This window comes from Orcinus orca, chromosome 2 (assembly GCF_937001465.1).
Source record: "Orcinus orca chromosome 2, mOrcOrc1.1, whole genome shotgun sequence".
Taxonomy (NCBI): Eukaryota; Metazoa; Chordata; class Mammalia; order Artiodactyla; family Delphinidae; genus Orcinus; species Orcinus orca.
The window spans coordinates 60,908,947-60,931,994 of NC_064560.1; the positions used below are offsets into that span (position 1 = coordinate 60,908,947).

The 23,048-nt window shown below is 47.9% G+C and overlaps 1 protein-coding gene across 1 annotated transcript in view; it reads right to left on the reverse strand.

Annotated features, from left to right (window-relative positions):
- The window catches only part of SLC28A1 (solute carrier family 28 member 1), a 53,036-nt gene that overhangs the window by 19,524 nt on the left and 10,464 nt on the right, over positions 1 to 23,048 (reverse strand). Inside the window, 6 exon segments of the mRNA XM_033402923.2 lie at positions 1,813 to 1,818; positions 2,512 to 2,592; positions 3,991 to 4,071; positions 14,171 to 14,239; positions 15,895 to 16,008; positions 16,677 to 16,824. Coding sequence (XP_033258814.2) covers positions 1,813 to 1,818; positions 2,512 to 2,592; positions 3,991 to 4,071; positions 14,171 to 14,239; positions 15,895 to 16,008; positions 16,677 to 16,824 — 499 coding nt within the window.

A 23,048-nucleotide genomic window follows, 5' to 3' on the forward strand; every position in this document is an offset into this window, starting at 1 on the left:
AGACAGCAGGGTGGGGTGAGGACCAGAGTCTGTACTTGGCTGAGCCTCTCTGAACCTCAGCATCAGCCCAGCTCTGTGGAAGGACCCCCAGCCCTTCCTTTGGGCCTGATAACGCTCCCCTGTGTCAAGTGCCTCCCACGTCCAGGCACCCAGCTAAGCCCCTCACACACATCACTTACAACCTTCTAGGAAAGAAGTGGTCGTCTCCACGTTCCAGGAGAGCAGAAGGTCAGAGGGGTTCAAAGAATTACCTCTGTTCGTGCAAAGGACCAGAAGCAGATGTAACTCCAAGCCTGACGTTTAGTGAAGCCATGGGAGTTGCCAGAGAGAAAGGAACTGGGGCATTCGATGGCATGTTTAGTTCAGGGCACGTGGGGAAGCCTGTAGCCATTCGTTTATTCATTCAATAAATAATTATAGTATATACTATGTTCCAGACTGTGCTATGGAATAGGGATAGAGATGGGGGAGGTGGAGGGCAGATGGACAAGGCAGGGTAAGCAGTGGACCTCAGCAGGCAGAGGCATGATCTGACTTGGGTTTTTACAGGGCCACTCCGGGGGACTTCCCTGTCTGTCCAGTGGTTAAGACTCTGCGCTTCCAATGCAGGGGCGCAGGTTCGATCCCTAGCTGGAGAATTAAGATCTCACATGCTGGGCTTCTCTGGTGGTGCAGTGGTTAAGAATCCGCCTGCCAATGCAGGGGACACGGGTTCGAGCCCTGGTCCGGGAAGATCCCACATGCCACAGAGCAACTAAGCCCATGTGCCACAACTACGGAGCCTGTGCTCTAGAGCCCATGAGCCACAACTACTGAGCCCATGAGCCACAACTACTGAAGCCCACATGCCTACAGCCCATGCTCTGCAGCAAGAGAAGCTACCACAATGAGAAGCTCACGCACCGCACCAAAGAGTAGCCCCCGCTCGCTGCAACTAGAGAAAGCCGCGCACAGCAATGAAGACCCAAAGTAGCCAAAAATAAATAAATTAAAAAAAAAAGATCCCACATGCCACACGGCCAATAAATAAATAAATTTAAAAATAAATAAATAAATAAAGGGCTACTCCAGCCTGTGTGTGAAGGATGGGTAGGGGCAGCAATGGTGGCAGGGAGAACAGAGAGGAGGTGATTGTCGTGTCCAGGTAAGAGACAAGAGTGGCTCATAGCAAGAAAAAGAAAAAGGGCAGCAGGGCAGGTCTGGGATGTGATGTGGGGCAGAGCTGGCAGGACTTGCTGATGGACTGGATGCAGCTGGGAGCAAGGGAAGCAAAGGAAGGAAGGATGACTCCTCGATTTTTGTCTAACAACCTCATTGAAGACGTTGCCATTTACTGAGAAGGGAAAATCTTGGAGACGTGCATGTGTGTTGAGGGAGGGAATCAAGGGTTCTGCTTGTTTGGACTTGCCTAGTAAATTATCTAAGGATATCCAAGTGGAGGGTCAAGGGGGCAGTTGGATATATATCAGACTGGAGTTTAGGGGAGAGGAAGTATTTAAGCCATGGGGCTGGGGCAATCCCCTGGGGACAGACTGTGGCGAGAGAAGAGAATAGGGCCCAGGCCTGCCAACGCTGAGCTTGAAATGATACCACTAATCCTTGAAGGTTCCCCGTCCCCGTGAAAGTTAATTCACCTTTGGAGCTCTTTCGGTTATCGTGTCATATTCACCTAAGATTTGTCTTTTCTCAGCAAAAACCATTGATTACATTTGCAGCATTTTATATAAAATAAATGCTGATACTGAAATATCTTTTTCTCTTTTGCCTCATTTTGAACAACTAAGGGATTTTGGACTATTTATCTCAGAGCACATCTGTCTTAATTGGCTTAAAAAAAAAAAAACCTTTGAAATCTACACATTTGCATTATAGCAAAAAAGATGCAAATATCCTCCAAAGTTTCCTAAACTGCCCAGTGAAATATGGCATACTTTGGCAAGTATGTTTTTTTGGTGACTTACGTGTTGGGCAGATGGGCCGGGATTCTGGAACAGTCACCAGAGTCTTACCCCTAGGAGGGTCCGGCCTTCTGCAAGGGACTCAGGACTGATAGTCCCTTCAGAGTCACACTTAGATTGGAAAATACATTTTCAGAAAGAGGGAGGGGGAAAAAAAGACAAACTGATGTTGTGGAAGGAACCCTGTCCAGGAAGAAGAAGACTTGGATTCTAAGTTCTGGCTTATGTTGTGGGATCTTGGCAAGGCATTCCCAGCCCCGAGCCTCAGTTTCTGCCTGTATTAAGAGGAGAACATTGGACTCCATCTGTAGGACTTGTGAGTCTCTAAGCTGATGAAGACAGCCTAGACCTAGGGTGGGAAGGGGTACCAGGGAGATACTATCCTCCTTGGCACGACCCAGGCAAGGAGTGTATCCCCAAATGGAGCATCCCTAGGGCAGCAGCCTTTGGTGACCCTGGGAGAAGGTTTGATTGGCTCTTCTGCTGACTGAATCAGAGCTCTAGGGACCCAGGGCACCCGCCCTCCTTGAGGGAAGGAGGCTGCAATACTGACCTGGCTCACAAAGATGGTTCAAGCCACACTCAGGGTCTTCGTGGCCATGGGGCCCATGGTGGCCTGCATCAGCCAGGAGATCTAGAAGGAAGCAGGGTGCTCTTTGTGGATTGGTATCAGCAAGCCCCAGGGACAGAGAGAGTCAGGGGTGGAAGTACCTTAAAAGTCTTCCTTCCAACTCCCAACCCAGGTAGAACTCCCTTACCTACATTTCCCCAAAGGTCCATTCATCTTCTCCTTCCACACCTCCATTGATGGGGGCTTATCATCCATGAAAAAAGGATTCCCTGGTCAAATATATTTGAGAATTGCTGTACACACACACCTTGGAGATGACCAATACTTACCAGTTTATTAAAGGCTCTGAGAAGTCCTGCACAAAACTTGTTTAAATTTGTTTAGCCTGGTGTCTAGCTTAGCTTCATAAAATTATTTGACCAAGGGACTTCCCTAGCGGTCCAGTGGTTAAGACTCTGCGCTTCCACTGTAGGGGGCGCAGGTTTGATACCTGGTTGGGCCATATGGCGCGGCCAAAAATAAAATAAAATAAATAATTTGACCATGGGATCCCTTTACCTAGTAGCATTTATTAACTTGCTGTGAAACTAGAGTTTTGTGAAAGGCTTTGGGAAACACTGTATTAAAAAGTTCTTTCTTTTAATCAACATGAAATCTGCTTCCCTGGAATTTCTCTCCACTGCAGGTACCTCTCAGGCTGCCTTTTCCCTAACCTTCTATAAGTGTTTAGAATCCTACCCGTAACCTTCTTCACCCTGGCCTTCTCTTTTTTGGCCCTTCATCCCTACTTCCTTCAGCCATTCTATGGAATGTATGGTCTCAGGCCCTTTCAAACTGAACCCACTGATAGTTCAGTTTGTCATAGCCCCTTGGTTGAACACATTCTCCAGATTTGGGGATAATTGTCTCCCTTAGGCCATGCACTGTGCACTCTTAACATAACCACAGGCTGCACTTCTGGCAGCTGCCTGATGATACTGGTTTATTCTGAGCTCAATCAGCTAAAAACCTCAGAATCTCTTGTCCAATGCTGTCTGTCTCCTGCATCCTGGTTTTGTGCAGCAGATTTTATGAACATAAGCACAGGATTTGACATTTATATCAGCTAAGTCTGGCCCACGTGACCCACTGCTCTCAAGATCTTTTTGGTATAAATTATTTTTTCCCCTAACACTTCTCTTCAATGCAGCCCCAGTTCTGTAAACTTCCCTCCCCCAAAGACCCCACTGGATTTTGGTGCCATTTCTCCTTAGTAGCATGACAAGAGACTCTGTGAAAAGTTGTTTTGTTGGTAGTAGACTCTGAGAGAAGGCTGGGGAGCAGGGGATGCTGGAAGGTCCAGGCCCTCAGAGCAGGGGATTTGGGGAGGGTGTGGGCTTGGGAGCAAGGCATTCTGGGAGAGTGTGGTTCCTGTCAGCCTGTGATTCTGGGAGGGCCCAGGCTGGGACCTTGAGAACTCACCTTCAGGATCACCCACTGCATGAGGCTCACATAGTAGAGAACGGACATGGCACAGATGAAGAAAACAATGATGGGCAAAACCTGCCAGCAAAGAGCACAGACCCTGGGGTTAGAGGCAGAGAGGTGGCAGGGTACCACGCAGGGCCTCGGAGGCCCCAGACAGCCACTTCATCCAAGGGCTTGCCACTCAGAGCCCCAACGGGGTCAGGGAAGAAGCTCTGAATTCAGTGCATGAAATCGCATATGGGGCCTCTCTGGAGGCAGCTGTCCTCTCTGTTCCCCTCTAAACATTAACCATCCACCCAGGCACCCCTTGGGCTGTGGTAGAGAAGCAGGACTTGAGTCCACCACTTTTTATCACCTGCTTCTTTGTCTGTAAAGTGGGGAGGAAGTGACTACCTCTCAGGTTGTTGTGAGGGTTTTGGGAGCTGGCTCAGGGCCCAGCACCTTCCTAGCACAGGGTCCGTCCTCCACCCTGAGCTCAATCCTTGGCCCATGACGCTGGCCTTAACCTCCCTCCTGTGCTTCGGGCCTGAATCAGAGGCCCTCATCTTTCTAGTGTTCTACTTCCACTCGGTGCCAGTGAGCTCCGAACGACACTCACTGTGGACCAGCCATCTGCATTTCCTCCTGTCACCCTCTTTCCTATTACCAGGCTTATGACTGCTTTTCACTTACTCCAAGCCTCTTCAATTTCTCCTTCAAAGCTTCCTCATGTCCATTTCCTTCTCCCCAGGGCCTCCCCTTCCCTGCCCCGCACTTCCTTGTTACAGTCTGACTTAGAATAACAAGGACTGGCAACAACTTAAATGTCCCTCAGTGGAGGACTAGTTTGATAACCTATGGTGTGGCTGTGCAGTGGTGCACTCAAAGTCAGGAAACAAGAGTGAGGAAACTCACTAGGAGTAGTTTGGGGATGATTTTCAAGATAGATTGTTAATGAAAAAAGAGGGCTTCCCTGGTGGCACAGTGGTTGAGAATCCGCCTGCCAACGCAGGGGACACGGGTTTGAGCTCTGGTCCAGGAAAATCCCACATGCTGCGGAGCAGTTAAGCCCACGCGCCACAACTACTTAGCCTGCACTCTAGAGTCCGTGAGCCACAACTACTGAGCCGGCAGTCTAGAGCCCGTGAGCCACAACTACTGAGCCGGCACTCTAGAGCCCACAAGCCACAACTACTGAGCCCACGTGCCACAACTACTGAAACCCGCACGCCTAGAGCCCGTGCTCCACAACAAGAGAAACCACCATAATGAGAAGCCCACACACCGCAACGAAGAGTAGCCCCTGCTCGCCACAACTAGAGAAAGCCCGCGTGCAGCAACGAAGACCCAACTCAGCCAAGTAAATAAATAAATAAATAAATTTATTAAAAAATTTTAAAAATAAATGAAAAAAGAGAAGGTGTAGAACAGGGTGCATGGTGTGCTACTTTATGAGTAAAAAAGGTGCGGGTGGCATTGCAGGTGCTCTTGTGTGGGCACAGACATCCTTAGACAGATACGCAAATGACCAGGAATGGCAGCTACCTTGGGGAAGGAACTGGATGACTTGGGGGTCAGGGGTGGGAGGGAGATTTACTTTTTACCAAATCCCCTTTTGTACAGTTGGAATGTGCTATCTGTTCCAAATAGCTTTAAAATAATAAGTTATGCAGAATTAGTAATAACATGGGAGCATTCTTATGCTAGAATGTTAAGTGGGGAAAATGGAATATTAAAAGCACAGAAGGAAGGCTGGGACGCATACACCCAAATAGTCAAGGTAGTTGCTTCTGTGTGCTGGGACTGTGGAAGCTTTGCTTTCTTCTTTCTCCATTTCTAATTTCTCATCTGCTCCTATAATTTTCTATAAGAGGTGGACACTTCTCAAGGGAGGAGCACAGGCACAGGAGAGCTTTGGGGGCACCTCATCAGTGCAGTTTTGGACTTGCTGGGTTTGAGATGCCTGTGGGTTTGAGTGGACTGTGGACTGGGAAGGTGGGCAGAAGGGCCGGCAGCTCTGAGGAGAGTTCTGGGCCAGGGCTCGGTTGAGGGCAGGTTGAAGCCACGGGGCAGATGCAGTTCACTGAGGAAACTGCCCTGGAAGAGAAGAGCAGTGGCTGAGGACAGGGCCCTGGGGTGAGCATCCCTGAAGGGTGAGAGAAGGAGGAGGAGCGCGTGGTGGAGACAAAGAAGAAACCGAGTGGTTGAAGGACTTCCAGGAAGGGGTGCGATGGAAATTGAGGGCAGCTTTTCTAGAAGGGATGGTCCATCAGCTGTGCCAGATGCATCAGAGAACTCAGTAAGGACTGAGATGGATGCTTGGCTCCTAGCGATTCAGGGCTCCCTGGTGACCTAGGTGAGAGCAGTGTCAGGAGGGATGGGCACAGAGGCCGGGTATCAGCGAACCAAGGAGGGAGTGGGACCCGAGGAAGTATAGAGACAACAGGAGAAGCTTAGCTGTGCTGGAAGGAAGAGGGGCTGCCGAGAGGGGTGAGGGGTGGAGGAAGAGGTGTTTTCATTGTTCAGAAGGAGAATGTAGAGCAATCAAGTTCAAGCTCTGGTTCAAAATGAATCGGGACTACAGAGTGGTCCCTGATGAGAACAGAGACTCTGCCTAGGCAGCTCCCCTGGAGAAGAGAAACAAGCCCTGCTGAGGTTGTTTTCCCTTTCCCGTCCCAGATGAATGCCGCGGGTTCTGTCTGGATCTGCTCCACTTGACATCCCTGTCACCAGCTTCACTGCATGGGAGTGTCACCTGACAGGGAATGCAGGCACTGGGTGGAGCAACTCTCTTCCTGCCCTGTGACTCCCCAGGCCGCCTGGTGCTGGACACACCCCCCAACACAAGGGTGGTGACAGCATCCTGCTCTCCCTGGGAGAAAAATGCAGAGAGGATCACGTACTGTCTAGACTGCCTGTTCAATTTATCACGCGAGGGACCGCTCGGCAGCCTGGCAGGTTAGCACAGATGGCTCAGGCCAGCAAGGAGAGGGCCCGGGGCAGCAGAACCCGACTGCAGAATCGGGACTTTCTCCTGGCAGCAACCAAGAGACATTTTCTAGCTGGGAGATGGGGATCTTTGGTGGAAGAGAAGCTGGGACATTTAATACTAAATAAGGGCCCTGAGGCCAATATGATCTGACAGTCCAGGAAATACCCTTGGGCCCTGTAGCATGTGAGATGGCGGAAGACAGGGCAGGCAGCTGGCTGTGGGAAGGGGGAGGAAAGTGCCCTTAATTCCTACCACTCGTGCACTATGCAGTCCTGCTAGGAGCCAGGTACGCAACGTGTGGTGCCTCACGGATCCTCAAAGCAACTGAGGTCGATGTCAATCCACTTCACAGTGGGGACACTGAGGCTGTGAGATGTTGGTTACCTGCCCAAGGTTACACACCTGCAAAGAGACAACCACTAAGCAGGTTGCCAAGGACCTACCATGACCCTGAGGAGGTTTGCCCTAGTGCCTGTCCTGGAACCTCATTTCTTTGTCTTCAGGAGAGGCATCCCCTCCCAGGCAGAGCCTCAGCCCAGGGTGTAGCAGCCTCGAGTAAGTCCTGACCACCACTTTGTGGAAACTCAGAGCAGGCCGGTCCTGCTAGTACCAGCACTCACCCTTACTCAAGGGAAAAGGAAAGCATAGCGCCTCTAAGCCAGTGGTTCCCAAAGGGTGGTCCCTGACCAGCAGCATCACTTGGGAATTTGTCAGAAATGCACATTCTGAGCCCCACCCCCAGAGTTTCAGATTCAGTAGATCTGGGGTGCACCTGAGAGTTTGTCCTTTCCCGTGGACACCACACTCTAAGAACCACTGCTGTAGAGTGTAGAGCAGACTCTCCGAGCAGACGCCATCTTCTTCCCAGGAAACAGGCTCTGAAGGCAGGGCTAAACCCACTCAGGGCCTGGTCCTGCCGCTTCCTCTCTATGGAGGGAGTTGAGCCAGGGCTGCTGACGCCCTCCTAAGGCTGTCCCAACAGCTCCCAAACCCCCAGCCCCCAAGGCCTAAGCCCTGTCACTAGCCCCAGGCCACAGTAAACCAAAAATACCCAAAGCTGGAAAATTCCTCGGAGGACACTGCTGCAATGTCCACCGACCTTGCAGAAGGAGGAAGGGACTTACTCCAAGGCCACAGAAGCTCCGCATGCCTCCTGATTTCCTGCTTATGCCATTCCCTTCACCCAGAGTGACCTCACCAGTCTGCCCCCATGCCTGTCTATCTCTGCCTGTCAAAGTCTCCTTCAGAGGCCTCTGCAGATGCCAAATTCTCATCAGATCTCTCCAGTTCCATCATCCCGTCCCCCTCCTTTCAGCACCCACCCCTTCTCCACTTCCCTTCCATTCCCTCCTCTGGAAATCACGCTCACTACGGTTACCAGTGACCCCTTAATGACTAAATCCAAGGGCACCTGTCAGTTCTTATCTTACTTGATGTGTTTTTTTCTGGCCACATTTGGCGCTGATGACCACTGGGGACTGCAGAGGCTGCATCAGGCAGACACCCCGAAACCCTTGGGAGATGAAAACACTTTCTGCCTAGGGGTTCCTCGGGGAGAACATTTCATCAGCACTGCTGAGCTTCGTGAGTGGGTGTGTGTTCCAGAGGCTGGAGTGATAGTGAAGGAACGAGTGAGTGAGTGAGCATGTGCTCCCAGGTCGGCCAGACCCAGGAAGGTGTGGGAGTGGGGGGGGGGGGGTGGGAGGCGATCGTGTGGGTGGAAAGTTACTAGAAGGGAGAGGGAGCCAAGGTGGAATGACTAATCGAGACCATACAGCCAGGAGGTGGCTGCCACGTCGACCGTGCCAGAGGACATTGAGGGCTGAAGGAGTCCCAGGGAGATTCGGCTTCCTGGAGGAGCAATGAGCTGGACTGTGGCCCAGCAGGAAGCAGCTTGGATTCTGAAAATCTGAGTGAGCTCAGAGATTTCCCCAGGCTGACATGGGCCAAAGACCTTGGACTAGGGCCACATGATTCATGGAAAGGACGGAAAGAAAACTCTTGAGTCTTCCATTCGACTCAGCACTAACAAAGTTACCCCCAGCTTGAGGATAAGCCCCAAGCTCGGCAAGTGTGTGCGTGTGTGTGTGTGTGTGTGTGTGTGTGTGAGAGAGAGAGAGAGATAGGCAGGGGTGCAGGGTGTGAATGAAACTTTGTGATAAGTAAATCTTGTTGAGAAAGGGAGTTCTGTGGCCATGGAGCATTTGTCTTAAGTCCTCCCTCATTCCGGCATGCCTTTGCTAAGGAGACCACTGGCTAATAATACACTGGCCAGGAATTTGTGCAGAGGAGGACAGGGCCTCCCCGGGGCCAGGGAATAGTTGGCGTTCGACTAGGAAATGCTAAGCCTGGTTAATGATAAACTCACCTCTCCTGTTTTTATTCTCTTGACTGAACATCCAATCTTAAAGTCTTTAGCAGCTATTCACTGGTTTTAAATTTATCATTGTTATTATTAGGGATGCTTTTTGTATTTGGAAGGGATACCTGATGTCACTGACTTCTACTTAGAGTATGAGGAAGAAAACATCGCTTAATTGAAGTCCAACAACCTGGTTCTAGCCCTGCCTCTACCTTAACTCACTGCGCAGTTATGCCCAGGTCACTGCTCCTCTCTGGGGCATGGTTTGACCATCTGTAATATCAACAGGAGGCCCAAAGATCAATGAGCTCCCTCCTAGCCCAACGGTCTATGAATCCATGGTTCTGAAGGGTGATTCGGGGAGAGATGCAAGTAGCAGGTGTGTACATATTCTTCTAGAAAGGGAGGAGAGACACACAGCTAACACTGGCGAGGGGATGGACAGAGCAGCAAGCCAGGTGATACTTTCTTTGCTGAACTGGGAGAGAAGTTGAGTGGTGGCTCTGGTGGACGGCAGCTGCTTGGATGCCCCTTCCCTCGCTTCTTTCGGTAAAAAATTTGACTTTCCTTTAGGAAACCACCCCTCCTCTACTCTCAGCCCAGAGGCTCCAGGTTTGGCCCATCAAAGTGAGGTATCTTCCCTGGCTATAGTTCAAGGATGGCATATACCCCAAGCCAGGCTAAAAAGAGCCTACTTTTGGTTTTCCTGCTGGAGCTAGTGGAAAACAGGCTCTCTCTCTCTCTGCTAGGGTTGCTAAGTTGGTTGGATGTAAGCCTGGTACCTCTTTATCACAACCTCAAGAGAGCCTATCCAATACTAAGACTAAGACTAAAGCCAAGTCTAAGAACACAGAACCAGGATATAAGCAAGGCAAATCCCAGGTGATGTTGCATACCTGGATCCAGCAGGACCTGAAGCCTCTGGATTTCTCAGTTATCAGAATTAATCTTTCTGTTTGTTTGTTTTCTGTTTAATCTTTTCGTTTAAATCAATTTGAGCCGTGTTTCTGTCATTTACGACCAATGAACTCAGGAGCTAAGCACCCCGATCAGGAAGTATAGCCTAGACTCCCAAAGGTGGCCCCACGTTACAGCTGGGAGGGACTCCAGATCAAAGGGTCCATGCCATTGCTGTTTCTCCCAGGCAGGTATGCTATCTGCCACGTGTGCTCTGCTCCTATACTAGACCACAGATGCTCACCTAGAATAGAAGGGCACCCTGAAAACAGAGCTAATCCAGGTCCTACAGGGAGCTGTCTGCCTTGTTTTCTATAATGGGGGGTTAATAGTACCTCCCGGTCCTAGGCAATAATCCTTCAAATGGTGAGTTTCAGAGGGTGGCTTCCACTCACTCAGAGCAACTGACTCCCTGGCTTTGGGTGGGAACATGAGACTCCGGTCACTCCAACTTCAGTATCCCCTGCCCTGGCCTTAGTGATTGATTGGGTCAAGAATGGTCACATGACCCAAGGCAGACCAATCCAAAACCCACCCTGGGATTTTTTAACTTGAGCAGGCAGAGAAGAATTTCCCCCGTGCTGGGTGACACGCATGTAAGAATGAGTATCTGGTGTTGCTGGGGGCCAGGAGAAGATCTGGTATGAAAGAATGAAGCTAACACCCTGGGATGAGCAGAGATTCAAGGCTGAGGGCCATGAGCCTGGCAGCTCTGGGGCCCTGGTTCCAGCTGGCACCAGTTCTACCTTGCCTTCCAGCTTGTGAGCCAAGAAACAGTCCTCCCTCTCTCCTCCCTTTAAAGCAAGTTTCAAATGGGTTTCTGTCCCTTTCAAATGAACCAAAGATATACTGTTTTCTTCTAAACCAAGGGAAAAACAAAGATCCAAGGTTGGAGGCCCCTTCGTTACCACTGTCTACCAAGGAAAGGGCTCTGATATCAAGGCACAGAAGTGAATAGGCAAGAGCATCGGGCTTATTCCAATCTTGATTCCAACCCTCTCCAGCGTTATGAGCTTTGCACAAGCAACAACCACTCTGAGCCTCAGTATCCTCACCTGAAAAAGGGGGATAATGATATTCTTTTCCCCATAGGGTTGTAAAGGTGAAGTGAGTGCCTGGCATAGAGTCCTTGCTCCAGAACTAGTAGCTGTTACTATGACTTCCTTCTCCCTAAGCTTTTCTTCACTGTTCCACCAGAATCTCAGGTCAGAGGGGGACACAATTGTTTCTGGGGGCCCTGGATCCTGCTGCAAAGCCTGTGTGTAGCTTTTGGCTCTAGAAGGTTGGGAAGCTCTGGCCTCTGCTGGGGAGGTTTGGAGAAAGAAGAGCTCAGCCCTGGTTTTGGGCCAAAGGACAAGCTGCTCAGGACCACACAGTCATGGGAACGGTGGCCCAGCCAGGGGGAGGCTGGCTGTGTGGGAGCCCAACCCACAGCCAGGGCCTCAAAGAGCCAGACGTTCCCAGCAGGCAGAGAGACTTCCCACTTGCACAGAAGAACCATCATTTATCCATCTCATTCATTCAGCAAAAAGCAGCGTACCAGGCACTGGGCAGGGCTTTGCTGGGCTCAGGGTCAGTTAACCGACACCAGAATGAGTAAGACCCAGGCTGTGTCCTCAAACAGCTAAAAGTAACAGCTGCAATGTGTGGAGCTAAGTGACGAGCTTCATGGAGCTGGTCTCTCAGCTGCACACCCCCACTTCGCTCCCCACGGTGGCCTCCCTTCTGGACTGTGGCAGTCTGGTGGTCCCTGCGTCATCACCTGGGTGTGAGGCAGCCTCCTCCCTGGTCCCTTTTTCCAAGCATCCTGGTTACAACCCTTCCTACCTACTATTGAAATCACAACTGTCCCAAAGCTCCAATCAAGTCCCTCCCTGCTCAAAAATCTTCAATAGCCCCTCATTTCCTGGGGACCAAATCCAGGTGCCTCAGCCTGGCATTTAAGACTCTTCAAGAGACAGCCCCACCACACTTGCAGTTTATCCTCCAATCCATCCTTTCCTTCAAATAGCTTACATGCCCGTCGAACTGAACTACACCCTGTACCTTAGACAGCCCAGAACTCTCTCACCTCCACGCCTTTGCCCAGCCATTTCTTCTTCCTGACTATCTCTGTGCCTCCAATTTTTTCCTGTCCTAAGGCTCCAGTTCAAATGCCACTTCCTTAAGGGGGCATCCTCACTGTCCTTATTTTTTAAAATGTCTCCCTAAATGGACTCCCCAGACACTTTCCTTCATGCCAGTTACACCTGAACCTGGCTGCCTGGGGAGGTCGAATCACAGAGTGTTGTAGTTTGCCTTGTAAAGTGTGAGAAGCCACCGCCACTGTTTCTCTGTCTGGTGGACATAAGAAGCCACCCTGGAGCAGGACTTCACTGTTTTTCCCTGAAACCTTGGTGGCCCCTACTTGGAAATGCAAATGTAAAGGGAGCAGCCCTTCCCCGCCTCTGCCCTACAAGAATGGTGTTAGGGAACTTTTGGAGGGGCTGACAGAGGCCTACACAGAAGTGATCCTCTCCCTACACTGAAGTGATCTCAGAAAAACATGATGGACAAATTTGTCCTGAGAGGACAGGAACCTGGTCTCTCCCCATTTCCTCCTAGGGCTGACATTATTGGAACCCCTTGGATGGAGTGGATGTTTCCCAGAGAGTTGCTGGCGCAAACAGAGACCAAAGCTCCCAGAGGACCTCACCATGATTCAGGGTTGGGGGTGGGCTGGAGGTGTCTGGACTCGTGAACTGGCTTGACACCCAGAAGTCCATGCCAAACCCATGGCTTGGGCTGGAAGCCTCTGGGCCCCAACTCCCCCAAGCAGGGTGGGGAGGCTCTGGGAACGATGGCTGAGTAATGGCGAAAAGCAGAAATCTCTGGAACCTACGCGTGGGATCCTGCACGGCAGCCCCATGGTTACTGTGGTCCAGGACGTGCTGGAGTGGGCAGCACCAACTCCCATCTGTGCTGCTATGGTAACAGGGCAGAAACTGGGGCGAGCTACTGGGTAAGTGGGGCCCACGTCTCCGTCTCTCTCTACCTGGCATTAAGCCTGGAGCGGCCGCAGGGTCCTGAGACAATGTGGATGTGAGGCAGGCAGAGGAGCTACACTCGAGATCTTACTAAAGGAGGCACTTGGGTGCTTGGGCGGTCAGTCGGGGAAAGAAGAAATATAACCACAGTTCCACCCCAGAACAGTGAAGCAGTCACCCCATCGCATACTCAGCACAGCCTGCCTTGTTTTAAATTACAGTTAGGGCTCTACCAGTACACAACAAAGTCTTTCAGTCTTTATCTCAATTTCCCCTATAATATTTTGCACTGCAGAAGGCACACATTTTTGTTGGAAGGAGGGAAGGAAAGAAGGAAAGAAGGAGGGAGGGACTGTAGGTCTAGGAGAGTCCAGAGGAGCGACTTAGAGCTTGCAGCTGGACTAATAAGGGCAGGCTTCCTGGCAGAGGTAACCTGTGAGGGGCCTTGAAGGAGGAGTACCCTGAGAGGATCTTTGGAGCGTAAGCATTCCTGGAAACTGTCCTTTACAGTTCTAGGTCCCTGCAGCATGTCAGGGGCTAAGGTTATAGCAGGTGCTATCCCCATGTCCTCACCCTCTCTTCTTGTCCTCAGCCTCCCAGCAATTCTATGATTTGGGGATTCATTTTTTTTTTTGGAAAAGAATACAGATATATCTTACTTTTGCAAGTTTTACAAAATATACTGAAAACATACCCCCAGGTGAGTGCGTTGCCGGGGCCCCTCTCAGGACCCCGAGGCTTAAGCCTCATTAGCTTCCAGTAGCAGGGCTCTGCCTGCAGGAGCCCTCCCCCTCCGCCTGGGCTGGAGGGGGAGGGCAGAGGCTGTTAAAGGCTTTACGGGCCAAGAGTCAAGCTGACCTGAAATGCAAAGGCATCCTTGACCAGAGCCTCCCCAGACAAGAAGCTGGACCTGTATCTCAGGAAGATCTGAAAGGAGAAAGCAAAACATGGAGGCTGCAGGACTAGTCCGCCCAGGTCGTGGGCTTTACAGGGGCCAGGGCACCACGTGTGTCATTAAAGCCACACTCATGGGCGCCTGCTCCTTCCAAGCACGTCCTCCAGAAGAGACACATTTTCAATAAATTGTAAAGAAATACTCAGAGATGAGAGTTGTTAGGACAAGAACGATAAAGAAGAGACAAAGGAGGAAGCAAACAGTGAGCTGCCTGGAGAAGGCTATCAAAGGTGGTGCCCGCTGTGTCTGCTCACTCCCCTCCCCACCGATGTCACCATCCCGGGCTCCTGGCCTTGGTGTTGCAATCTGGCTATGCTTCTACAAGAGACCTGTATTTAGGACCAGAACAAGCACTGTGACTGCAGGGCCAAGTCTCTTCAGTTGTCCAGGCCTCAGTGCTCTCATCTATAGAATGAGGGGTGTGCCCAGAGCAGCCACTGTCTTTTCCTGCACGACACCCATGCAGATACCCTTGGCGTGCCCCTCCTTCTCCCTGTAGAGAGCACATGGAAATTTGAGATGGTGAGAGAGGGGTGAGTATAGGATCAACCTTGCGTCCTTGATAATTTATATTTTAAAAAGTAAATCATAGGACTTCCCTGGTGGTCCAGTGGGTAAGATTCCACGCTCCCAATGCAGGGGACCCGGGTTCAATCCCTGGTCAGGAAACTAGATCCCACATGGCGCACTAAGAGTTTGCATGCTGCAACTAAGAGTCTGCATGCTGCAACTAAGAGTCTGCATGCTGCAACTAAGAAGTCTGCATGCCATAACTAAAGATGCTGCGTGCTGCAACTAAGACCCTGTACAACCTAAATAAATAAATAAATAAATAAAAGATAAATAAATATGAAACATACTTATAAAGAAAAAAGTAAACCATTATTGCCCAATGATGTGAAGTAACTTAATGACACTCAAAAATGGTTAAAATGAAAACAAAAAGGTTAAAATGGTAAATTTTGTGTTATGTGTACTCATGACAATAAAAAAAAATGGAATTAAAAAAGTATAACTTCAACAAAATGATTTTTTTTTTTTTTTTTTTGGCGGTACGCGGGCCTCTCACTGCTGTGGCCTCTCCCGTTGTGGAGCACAGGCTCCGGACGCGGAGGCCCAGCCACTCCGCGGCATGTGGGATCTTCCCGGACCGGGGCACGAACCCGCATCCCCTGCATCGGCAGGCGGACTCTCAACCACTGAGCCACCAGGGAAGCCCAAAATGAATATTATTTTTAAACACACATATACACATACAAAGTAAATCATTTGCAATTTTTAAAGCACTTTTGACTATTATAAGTTCCTTTTGTTATGACCACTGAGTGCCACATGCCTTGTGGGCTTTCCCACAAGGAACCTACCTGTTTTGAGATTCTCTTCCACATCAGACCCAGCCTCTGAAAGGACTGCTCTGTCTGGGCAGGTGGCACCAGGCCTGAGAGAAGTAGCAGCTGCAATGCTCAGCCCCCAGCTGCCCAGCTGGTCTGGGGCCCCATACACACCCACCATCCTGGTCACGGTCCCTCTCTATGTCCTCACAGCCCACCTCCCTCCAGCAGAGAGGCTTCTCCTCCATTCCCTGGAAACCCAACACGCCCTGGGCAACTGCACCCCATGTACACACCTGGATCTGGTCGCCCAGCCACTGAAATGCAATAAATCCTGGTTCTGTTCTGATGACGAAGAGTCCAAGTGCAAACTGTAGTACCAGACCCCAGGACACAGCCCGCCAGGATACCTGCCACCCGATAGAAAGGTCCTGGTGAGCTCAGCTCCTCGGGAGATCCACAGGGAACAGTTGGGTGAGGGCAGAGGGCACAGCACTGCTGAGGGGCTATGGGAGATTTGGCCAGTCTGTAGGATGAGGGCTGGACCCAGCCAGAGCTCTGGGCCAGTTGCCAATGGTTACATTCCCCATGAAGTTCAGAATAGGCCACACTTGGCAGCAATGCGCCTGGGAAGTGGGCAGGGGTAGGGCAAGATCTAACCAAGGACCAGCCTGGAGTGTGCCATGGCACTTGGTCCTGGGTCATCACGGGGTAGGTGGAGCTGGAGTTGTGGCATCAGTGTCCGGCTTCCATGTAACTTTTGTCTGTCTGGATCCTCCACCATCCCTCCTATATAGTCAGGGCTCCCAGCCACTCTGACCCCACTCTCTCTCCCTCAGTGCACTCTCCCCTCCCCCAGCAGAAGGGAGCTGGACTCCTAAGGGCTGCTGCTACCTCTCAGCATTTAATGACTCCTTAGCAGTGATCCCTACACCCAGGTGTGCATCAGGATCTCTGGGAGGCTTGGCTGGAGTCTGGGGGAAGGTGTTAACCACACTGTGAAATGGTGGTGGGGGGACCTGATATCAGAGAGAGAAGGGACTGCAGCCCACTCTGGACCTGATAGCTAAGCACTCACCGCGCGGTGATGCTTTGAGAAGGCAAAGAGGAGGCTGATGAACATGCAGATTCCTCCGAAGGACACCAGTTGCTCAGGCTGCTGAGAGGTGTCCAGAACCAGCCATAGGATCAGGGCCAGGAAAGCAGCAAGGGCTAGAAAGGGCTCCCTGCGGGAGAGGGGCAGAAAGTCATCACTGTCAGCATCTCCTCACCCCCACACAATAGCACCCAGGGCCCCAGAGAAAGGGTACTCAGGGCTGGTGAGGGCAGAGAGAGAACGCTGTGTAACCTCAGACAGGCCACATAGCCTCTCTGAGTCTAGTTTCCTCATTGGGTAAACAAAGCCAAAGACACCCCGTTTCTCAAGGTTGCCGAGAGGACTAAATCAGGGGATGTGTGCACTCAGCTTAGCATGGTGCCGAGCACATGGCCCCATCGAGAGGCAGGAATTCTCAAAGCCTCAATGATGCTCAGCTCAGCCCAGCCTCTGACCTTGCCAGGGTGAGGTGGGGCCTGTGTGGGCTAGAACTCAGCACCATGGACCATGGGCTCTGCTCTCCCAAAGCCCAGAAGCAGTAGTGTCAGTCTGGAATGCAGAGTTGAGCACCTGAGACCTAGGGCTGGATGCAACTTTTACAGCAACACCTCCCTCCCTGGGGCTGGGATTTGCTTATCCAGGAGGCAGCCTGAAACGTTCAAGAGCCCAGGTCTGGGTACTGGGTGTTCAAGGTCTAGCCCCGACCCAGTCTTCAACTCACTGGGTACTATAACCACAGATAAGGTTCACTGAGCACCTATTATGTGCCAGGAACTATGCTGGGTGCTGAGAGACTTCCAGTAACTGTCCTCATCTTAGAGATGAAGAAACGGAGGCCCAGGAAGTTAAATGACTTGCCCACAGCTGCCCATCTAGAAAGTAGCAAAGCTGAGATCTTAGCCCAGGCACTCTGGCAGCAAATCTATTCCCTTAACTAGTTCTGTACACCCTCACCAGCCGGTAAGAGGAGGACCCAGGACCTGAAATCCATCAGGCTAACCCCAGAGTTGACTGTTTATTTTTGGTGTGTTTCCCAAACTCCTATCATCCCAGTTCCATTGGCACGATTTCTGCCCTGTCTCTGTGCCACCTGTACTATTTTCCTTGAAGTTAACTCATTTTATAAAAACTGAAATGCATGTTTGGGGTTTTATTTTTTTTTGGAAGGGGGTTGTTTTTAATAGCTTTATTAGAGATATGATTTTTTTAACTTTTTATTTTGTATTGGCATATAGCCGATTAACAGTGTCGTGATAGTTTCAGGTGCACAGCAGAGCGACTCAGCCATACATATACATGTATCCTTTCTCCCCCAGACTCCCCTTCCATCCAGGCTGCCACATAACATTGAGCAGAGTTCCCTGTGCTACGCAGTAGGTCCTTGTTGGTTATCCTTTTTAAATATAGCAGTGTGTACATGTCAATCCCAAACTCCTTAACTATCCCTTCCCTCCACCCTTCCCCGCCTGGTATTAGAGGTATGATTGACATAATAAATAGAACATGTTGAAAGTGTATAATTTGATAGTTTCGACATATGTATACACCATGAAACCATCACCACTATCACAGTGAGCGTATTATATCCATCACCCTCAAAAGCTTCTTCATACTCCTTTGTAATTCCCTCCCTCATCCCCAGGCAGCAAATGATCTGTTTTCTGTCACTAGATGAGTTTGCAGTTTCTAGGATTTCATAGGAATGGAATCATACAGTACATATTTTTTTTGTCTGACTTCTTTCACTTAGCGTAATTATTTTATTTTGAGATTCATCCATGTTTTTGCATGCATTCATTTCTTTGTATTGCTGAGCAGTGTTCCATTGTGTGGATATACCACAGTTGGCTTATACATTCACCTGTTGATGAACATTTAGGTTGTTTCCAGTTTGGGGCTATTGCGGATAAAGCTGCTATGAACATTCAAACATTCATGTGCAAGTCTTTATGTGGAAGTACGCTTTCTTTTCTCACTATAAATGGAATGGGTGACTCATATGGTAGATCTAACTTTTTAGGAGACTGCCAAACTGTTTTCCAAAGTCATTGTACATTTTTCCATTCCCACCAGCAGTATGTAAACGTTCCAGTTCCTCTGCATCTTTGCCAACATGGTTGGTATGGTTACTCATTTGAATTCTAGTCATTCTAGCAGACATACAGCAGTATCTCTTTGTGGTTTTAATTTGCATTTCCCTAATGACTAACGATGTTGAGCATTTTTCCATGTGTTTATTTGCCACTTATATATCTTCTTTAACTAAACATCTGTTAAAATATTGAGCCCACCCTTAAACTGGGTTTTCTTATTTTTGAGTTTTGAGAGTTCTTAATACATTCTGGATGCAAGTCCTTTGTTAGGTATATGACTTTCAAAGCTTTTCTCCTAATCATAGCTTACGTTTTTTATTCTCTTAACCAAGTCTTTTTGAAGAGCAAAAGTCCTGAATTCTGATGAAGTTTAATTTATCATTTAAAAAAATGGATTGTGATTTTGGTTCTGTATCTAAAAAATTTACTTAACTCAAGGTCACAAAGATTTTCTCCTACGTTTTCTTATAGTAGTTTTATAGCTTCAGGCTTTACATTTAGGTTTATGATCTATTTTCAGTTAATTTTTTAATATAATGTGAGGCATAGATCAAAGTTCCTTTGTTTCTCTCTCCTCCTCCTATTCTTCTCCTCCTTCTTATTCTACATATGGATATCCTATTGTTCTAGAAGAATTTGTTGAGATGATTATTATTTCTTCACTGAATTGTCTTACCACCCCTGTCAAAAATCAATTGGTTATATATATGTAGGTCTATTTCTGTACTCTCTATTCTATTCCATTGATCTATTTGTCTGTCTTGATGCCAATACCACATTGTCTTGATTACTGTAGCTTTATAATAAGTCTTAAAGACAGGTAGTGTAAATTCATCAACTTTGTTCATCTTTTTCAAAGTCATCTTGGTTATTCTAGGTTCTTTGCATTTCCATATGAATTCTAGAATCATGTTTTGATTCCTATCCCAGAAGTCTGCTAGAATTTTGATTGAATACTCTTAGAATCTATAGATTAATTTGAGGAGAATTGATATATTAAAAACATTGACTCTTTCAATCCATGAACTTGATATTTTGCTCCATTTATTTGTCTTTAATTTCTCTCAGCAATGTTTTGTAGTTTTCCATGCACAGGTTTGCAGGTCTTTTGTCAGATTTATCCTTAAGTATTACATATGTTTTATGCTATTCTAAATAACATTATAATTTTAATTTATGATTGTTTGTTGTTAGTATATAGAAATACTTTTGTTTTTTGTATGTTGAGCTTGTATCCTTCAAACTTGCTAAACTCACTTATTAGTTATACTAGTTTTTTGGTAGATTCCATAGGATTTTCTACGTAGACAATCCTGTTGTCTGTGAATAAAGACAGCTTTACTTCTTCCTTTCTAATCTACATGCCTTTTATTTCTTTTTCCTACCCGACTGCACAAGCTAGAACCTCCAGTACAATGCTGAATAAAAGTGGTGAGAATGGACATTCCTACCTTGTTCTTGATTTCAGTGGGTAAGCACTCAGTCTTTCCCAGTTAAGTATGAGGTTAGCTGTAGATTTTTGGTAGCTGGTCTTTATCAGACTGGGGACGTTCCCTTCTATTCCTAGTTTGCTCAGAATTTTTATCAGAAACGGGAGTGGAATTTTGTCAAATGCTTTCTCTGATTAGGATGTGCTTTGGTGTGGTTTTCTTCATGTTTCTTGTGCTGTAGGTTTGTAGAGTTTCTTGGATGTCTGGGTTTATAATTTTCATCAGATTTGGAATTTCTTGGATATAATTTCTTCAAGTATTTTTTCTTCCCTCCTTCTCCTTTGGAGATTTCAATTACTTGTCTGTTTGCCTACTTAATGTGCCATGGTTAACTGATGCTCTGTTTGACTCTTTCAAGTTTTTAAAAAATTTGTTAGGTAGAGCCTGAGCAGCATTTATTCTGTGGTTAATTTTTCCCTATTACTGACCCAAGATCTTTCTTAGTACTCTAAACAATATCTGGTGAATCATGAGGTTTTCCACTCTGACTATTGAGAGCAAACACTACTCCTGACGCTGTGTGATCTCTGGGCACTGTTCTCTAATCCTTTTCAGTGGTTCTTTTCTAGGCCTTGCATAGTTTCCTCATACGCATTCACTGATCAGAACGCAGTTGAATACTGGAGGAGAACCCTCTGCAGATCCCGGGAACAGATCTCTCCCCTCTGGTACTCTGCATTGTGAACTCTAGTCACCTTGGCTTTCCTGAAGTCCAAGCTCTGTCTTTTCAACTCAGGAAATCTACTGGCCTCACCTTAATCCCTCTTTCCTGCACTGTGGCCTGGAAACCCCCTCAATGCAGTAAGTTGGGGCAATCATAGAGCTCATCTCATTTGTTTCCTACTTCTCAAGGATCACTGTCCTTTGTTGCCTGATGCCCAATTTCTTAAGAGCCATATACTATTTGTTCTGGATTTTTAGTTGCTTCAAGCGAGAGGATAAACCTGGTCTCTGTTACTCCATCTTGACCTGATTTTGGAAGCCGAAATCAAATGCATGTATTTTAAAAACAGTTTATTGAGACAAAATTCACATACTATACAATTTTCCCATTTAAAGAGTATGGTTCAGAGCTTCCCTGGTGGCGCAGTGGTTAAGAATCCGCCTGCCAATGCAGGGGACACGGGTTTGAGCCCTGGTCCAGGAAGATCCCACAGGCCGCGGAGCAACTAAGCCTGTGTGCCACAGTTACTGAGCCTGCGCTCTAGAGCCCACGAGCCACAACTACTGAAGCCCGCGTGCCACAACTACTGAAGCCCATGCACCTAGAGCCCATGCTCTGCAACAAGAGAAGCCACTGCAATGAGAAGCCTAAGCACCGCAACGAAGAGTAGCCCCTGCTCGCTGCAACTAGAGAGAAAGCCTGGGTGCAGCAACAAAGACCCAACGCAGCCAAAATTGAAAATTAATTAATTAATTTAAAAAAAATGAGTATGGTTCAATGGTTTTTAGTATATTTACAGGGTTGTACACCGTCACTGCAATCAACTTTAGAACATTTTCATCAGCCCAAACAGAAACCCCACACCTCTACTCATCACCCCCATCTTCCCATCCCCCTCCAGCCCTAGTCAGTCACTAATCGGCACTTCCCTGGTGGTGCTGTGGTTAAGACTCTGAGCTCCCAATGCGGGGGGCCCGGGTTCAATCCCTGGTCAGGGAACTAGATCCCACATGCATGAGCAACTAAGAGTTCATATGCCACAACTAAGGAGCCCATGAGCCGCAACTAAGGAGCACACCTCCCGCAACTAAGACCCGGCACAACCAAATAAATAAATAAATATTTTTAAAAAATCACTACTCTACTCTCTGTCTCTATAGATTTTCCTATTCTGGACATTTCATATAAATGGAATCCTACAGTATATGGTTCTTTGTGACTGGTGCCTTTTACTTAGCATAATGTTTTCAAGCTTTGTCATTATTGTAGCATTTATCAGTACTACCTTCTTTTTATGACCAAATAATATTCCATTATATGTATAGACACAATTTATTCAGCCATTTAATGGTTGATGGGCATTTGGATTGTTTCCACTTTGGCTATTATGAATAATGATGCTATGAACATTTGCATATAAGTTTTTGGATATATGTTTTCATTTCTCTTAGGTATATACCTAAGAGTGGAAATGCTGGGTATGGTAACTCCATGTATAACATTTTGAGGAACTGACATTGTTTTCTATTGCAGCTGCATCATCTTACATTTCTTTCAGGAGTGTTATGAGGGTTTCCAATTTTTTTGCATCTTTGCTAACTCTTGCTATCATTTATCTTTTTTGTTATAGCCATCCTAGTAGATGGGAAGTGGTATCTTGCTGTGATTTTTTTTTTTTTTGGTATATAGTTTGCAAATATTTTCTCCCATTCTGTGGGTTGTCTTTTCACTTTGTTGATGGTGTCCTCTGAATCAAAACATTTTAGTTTTTATACAGTCTAGTTTATCTGCATGTATTTTTCTTTTTTTCCTTGGCCATGCCATACAGCTTGCAGGATCTCAGTTCCCCAACTGGGGACTGGACCTGGGGCCATGGCGGTGAAAGCACCAAATCCTAACCACTAGACCACCAAGGAACTCCCTACCTGCATATGTTTTTTTAAAGGAAACTTTATAACAATACCTCAAATGGAAAACCAGTATCAGTGATTTGTCATAAACAGAAGATGACTGTAAAAATAAATCCTTTTATAAATCTATTTAATAAAGAGAAGGCAAATGTAAAAACAAATCTATGTATAAATAAAACTAAAACTTTGTTTATAGG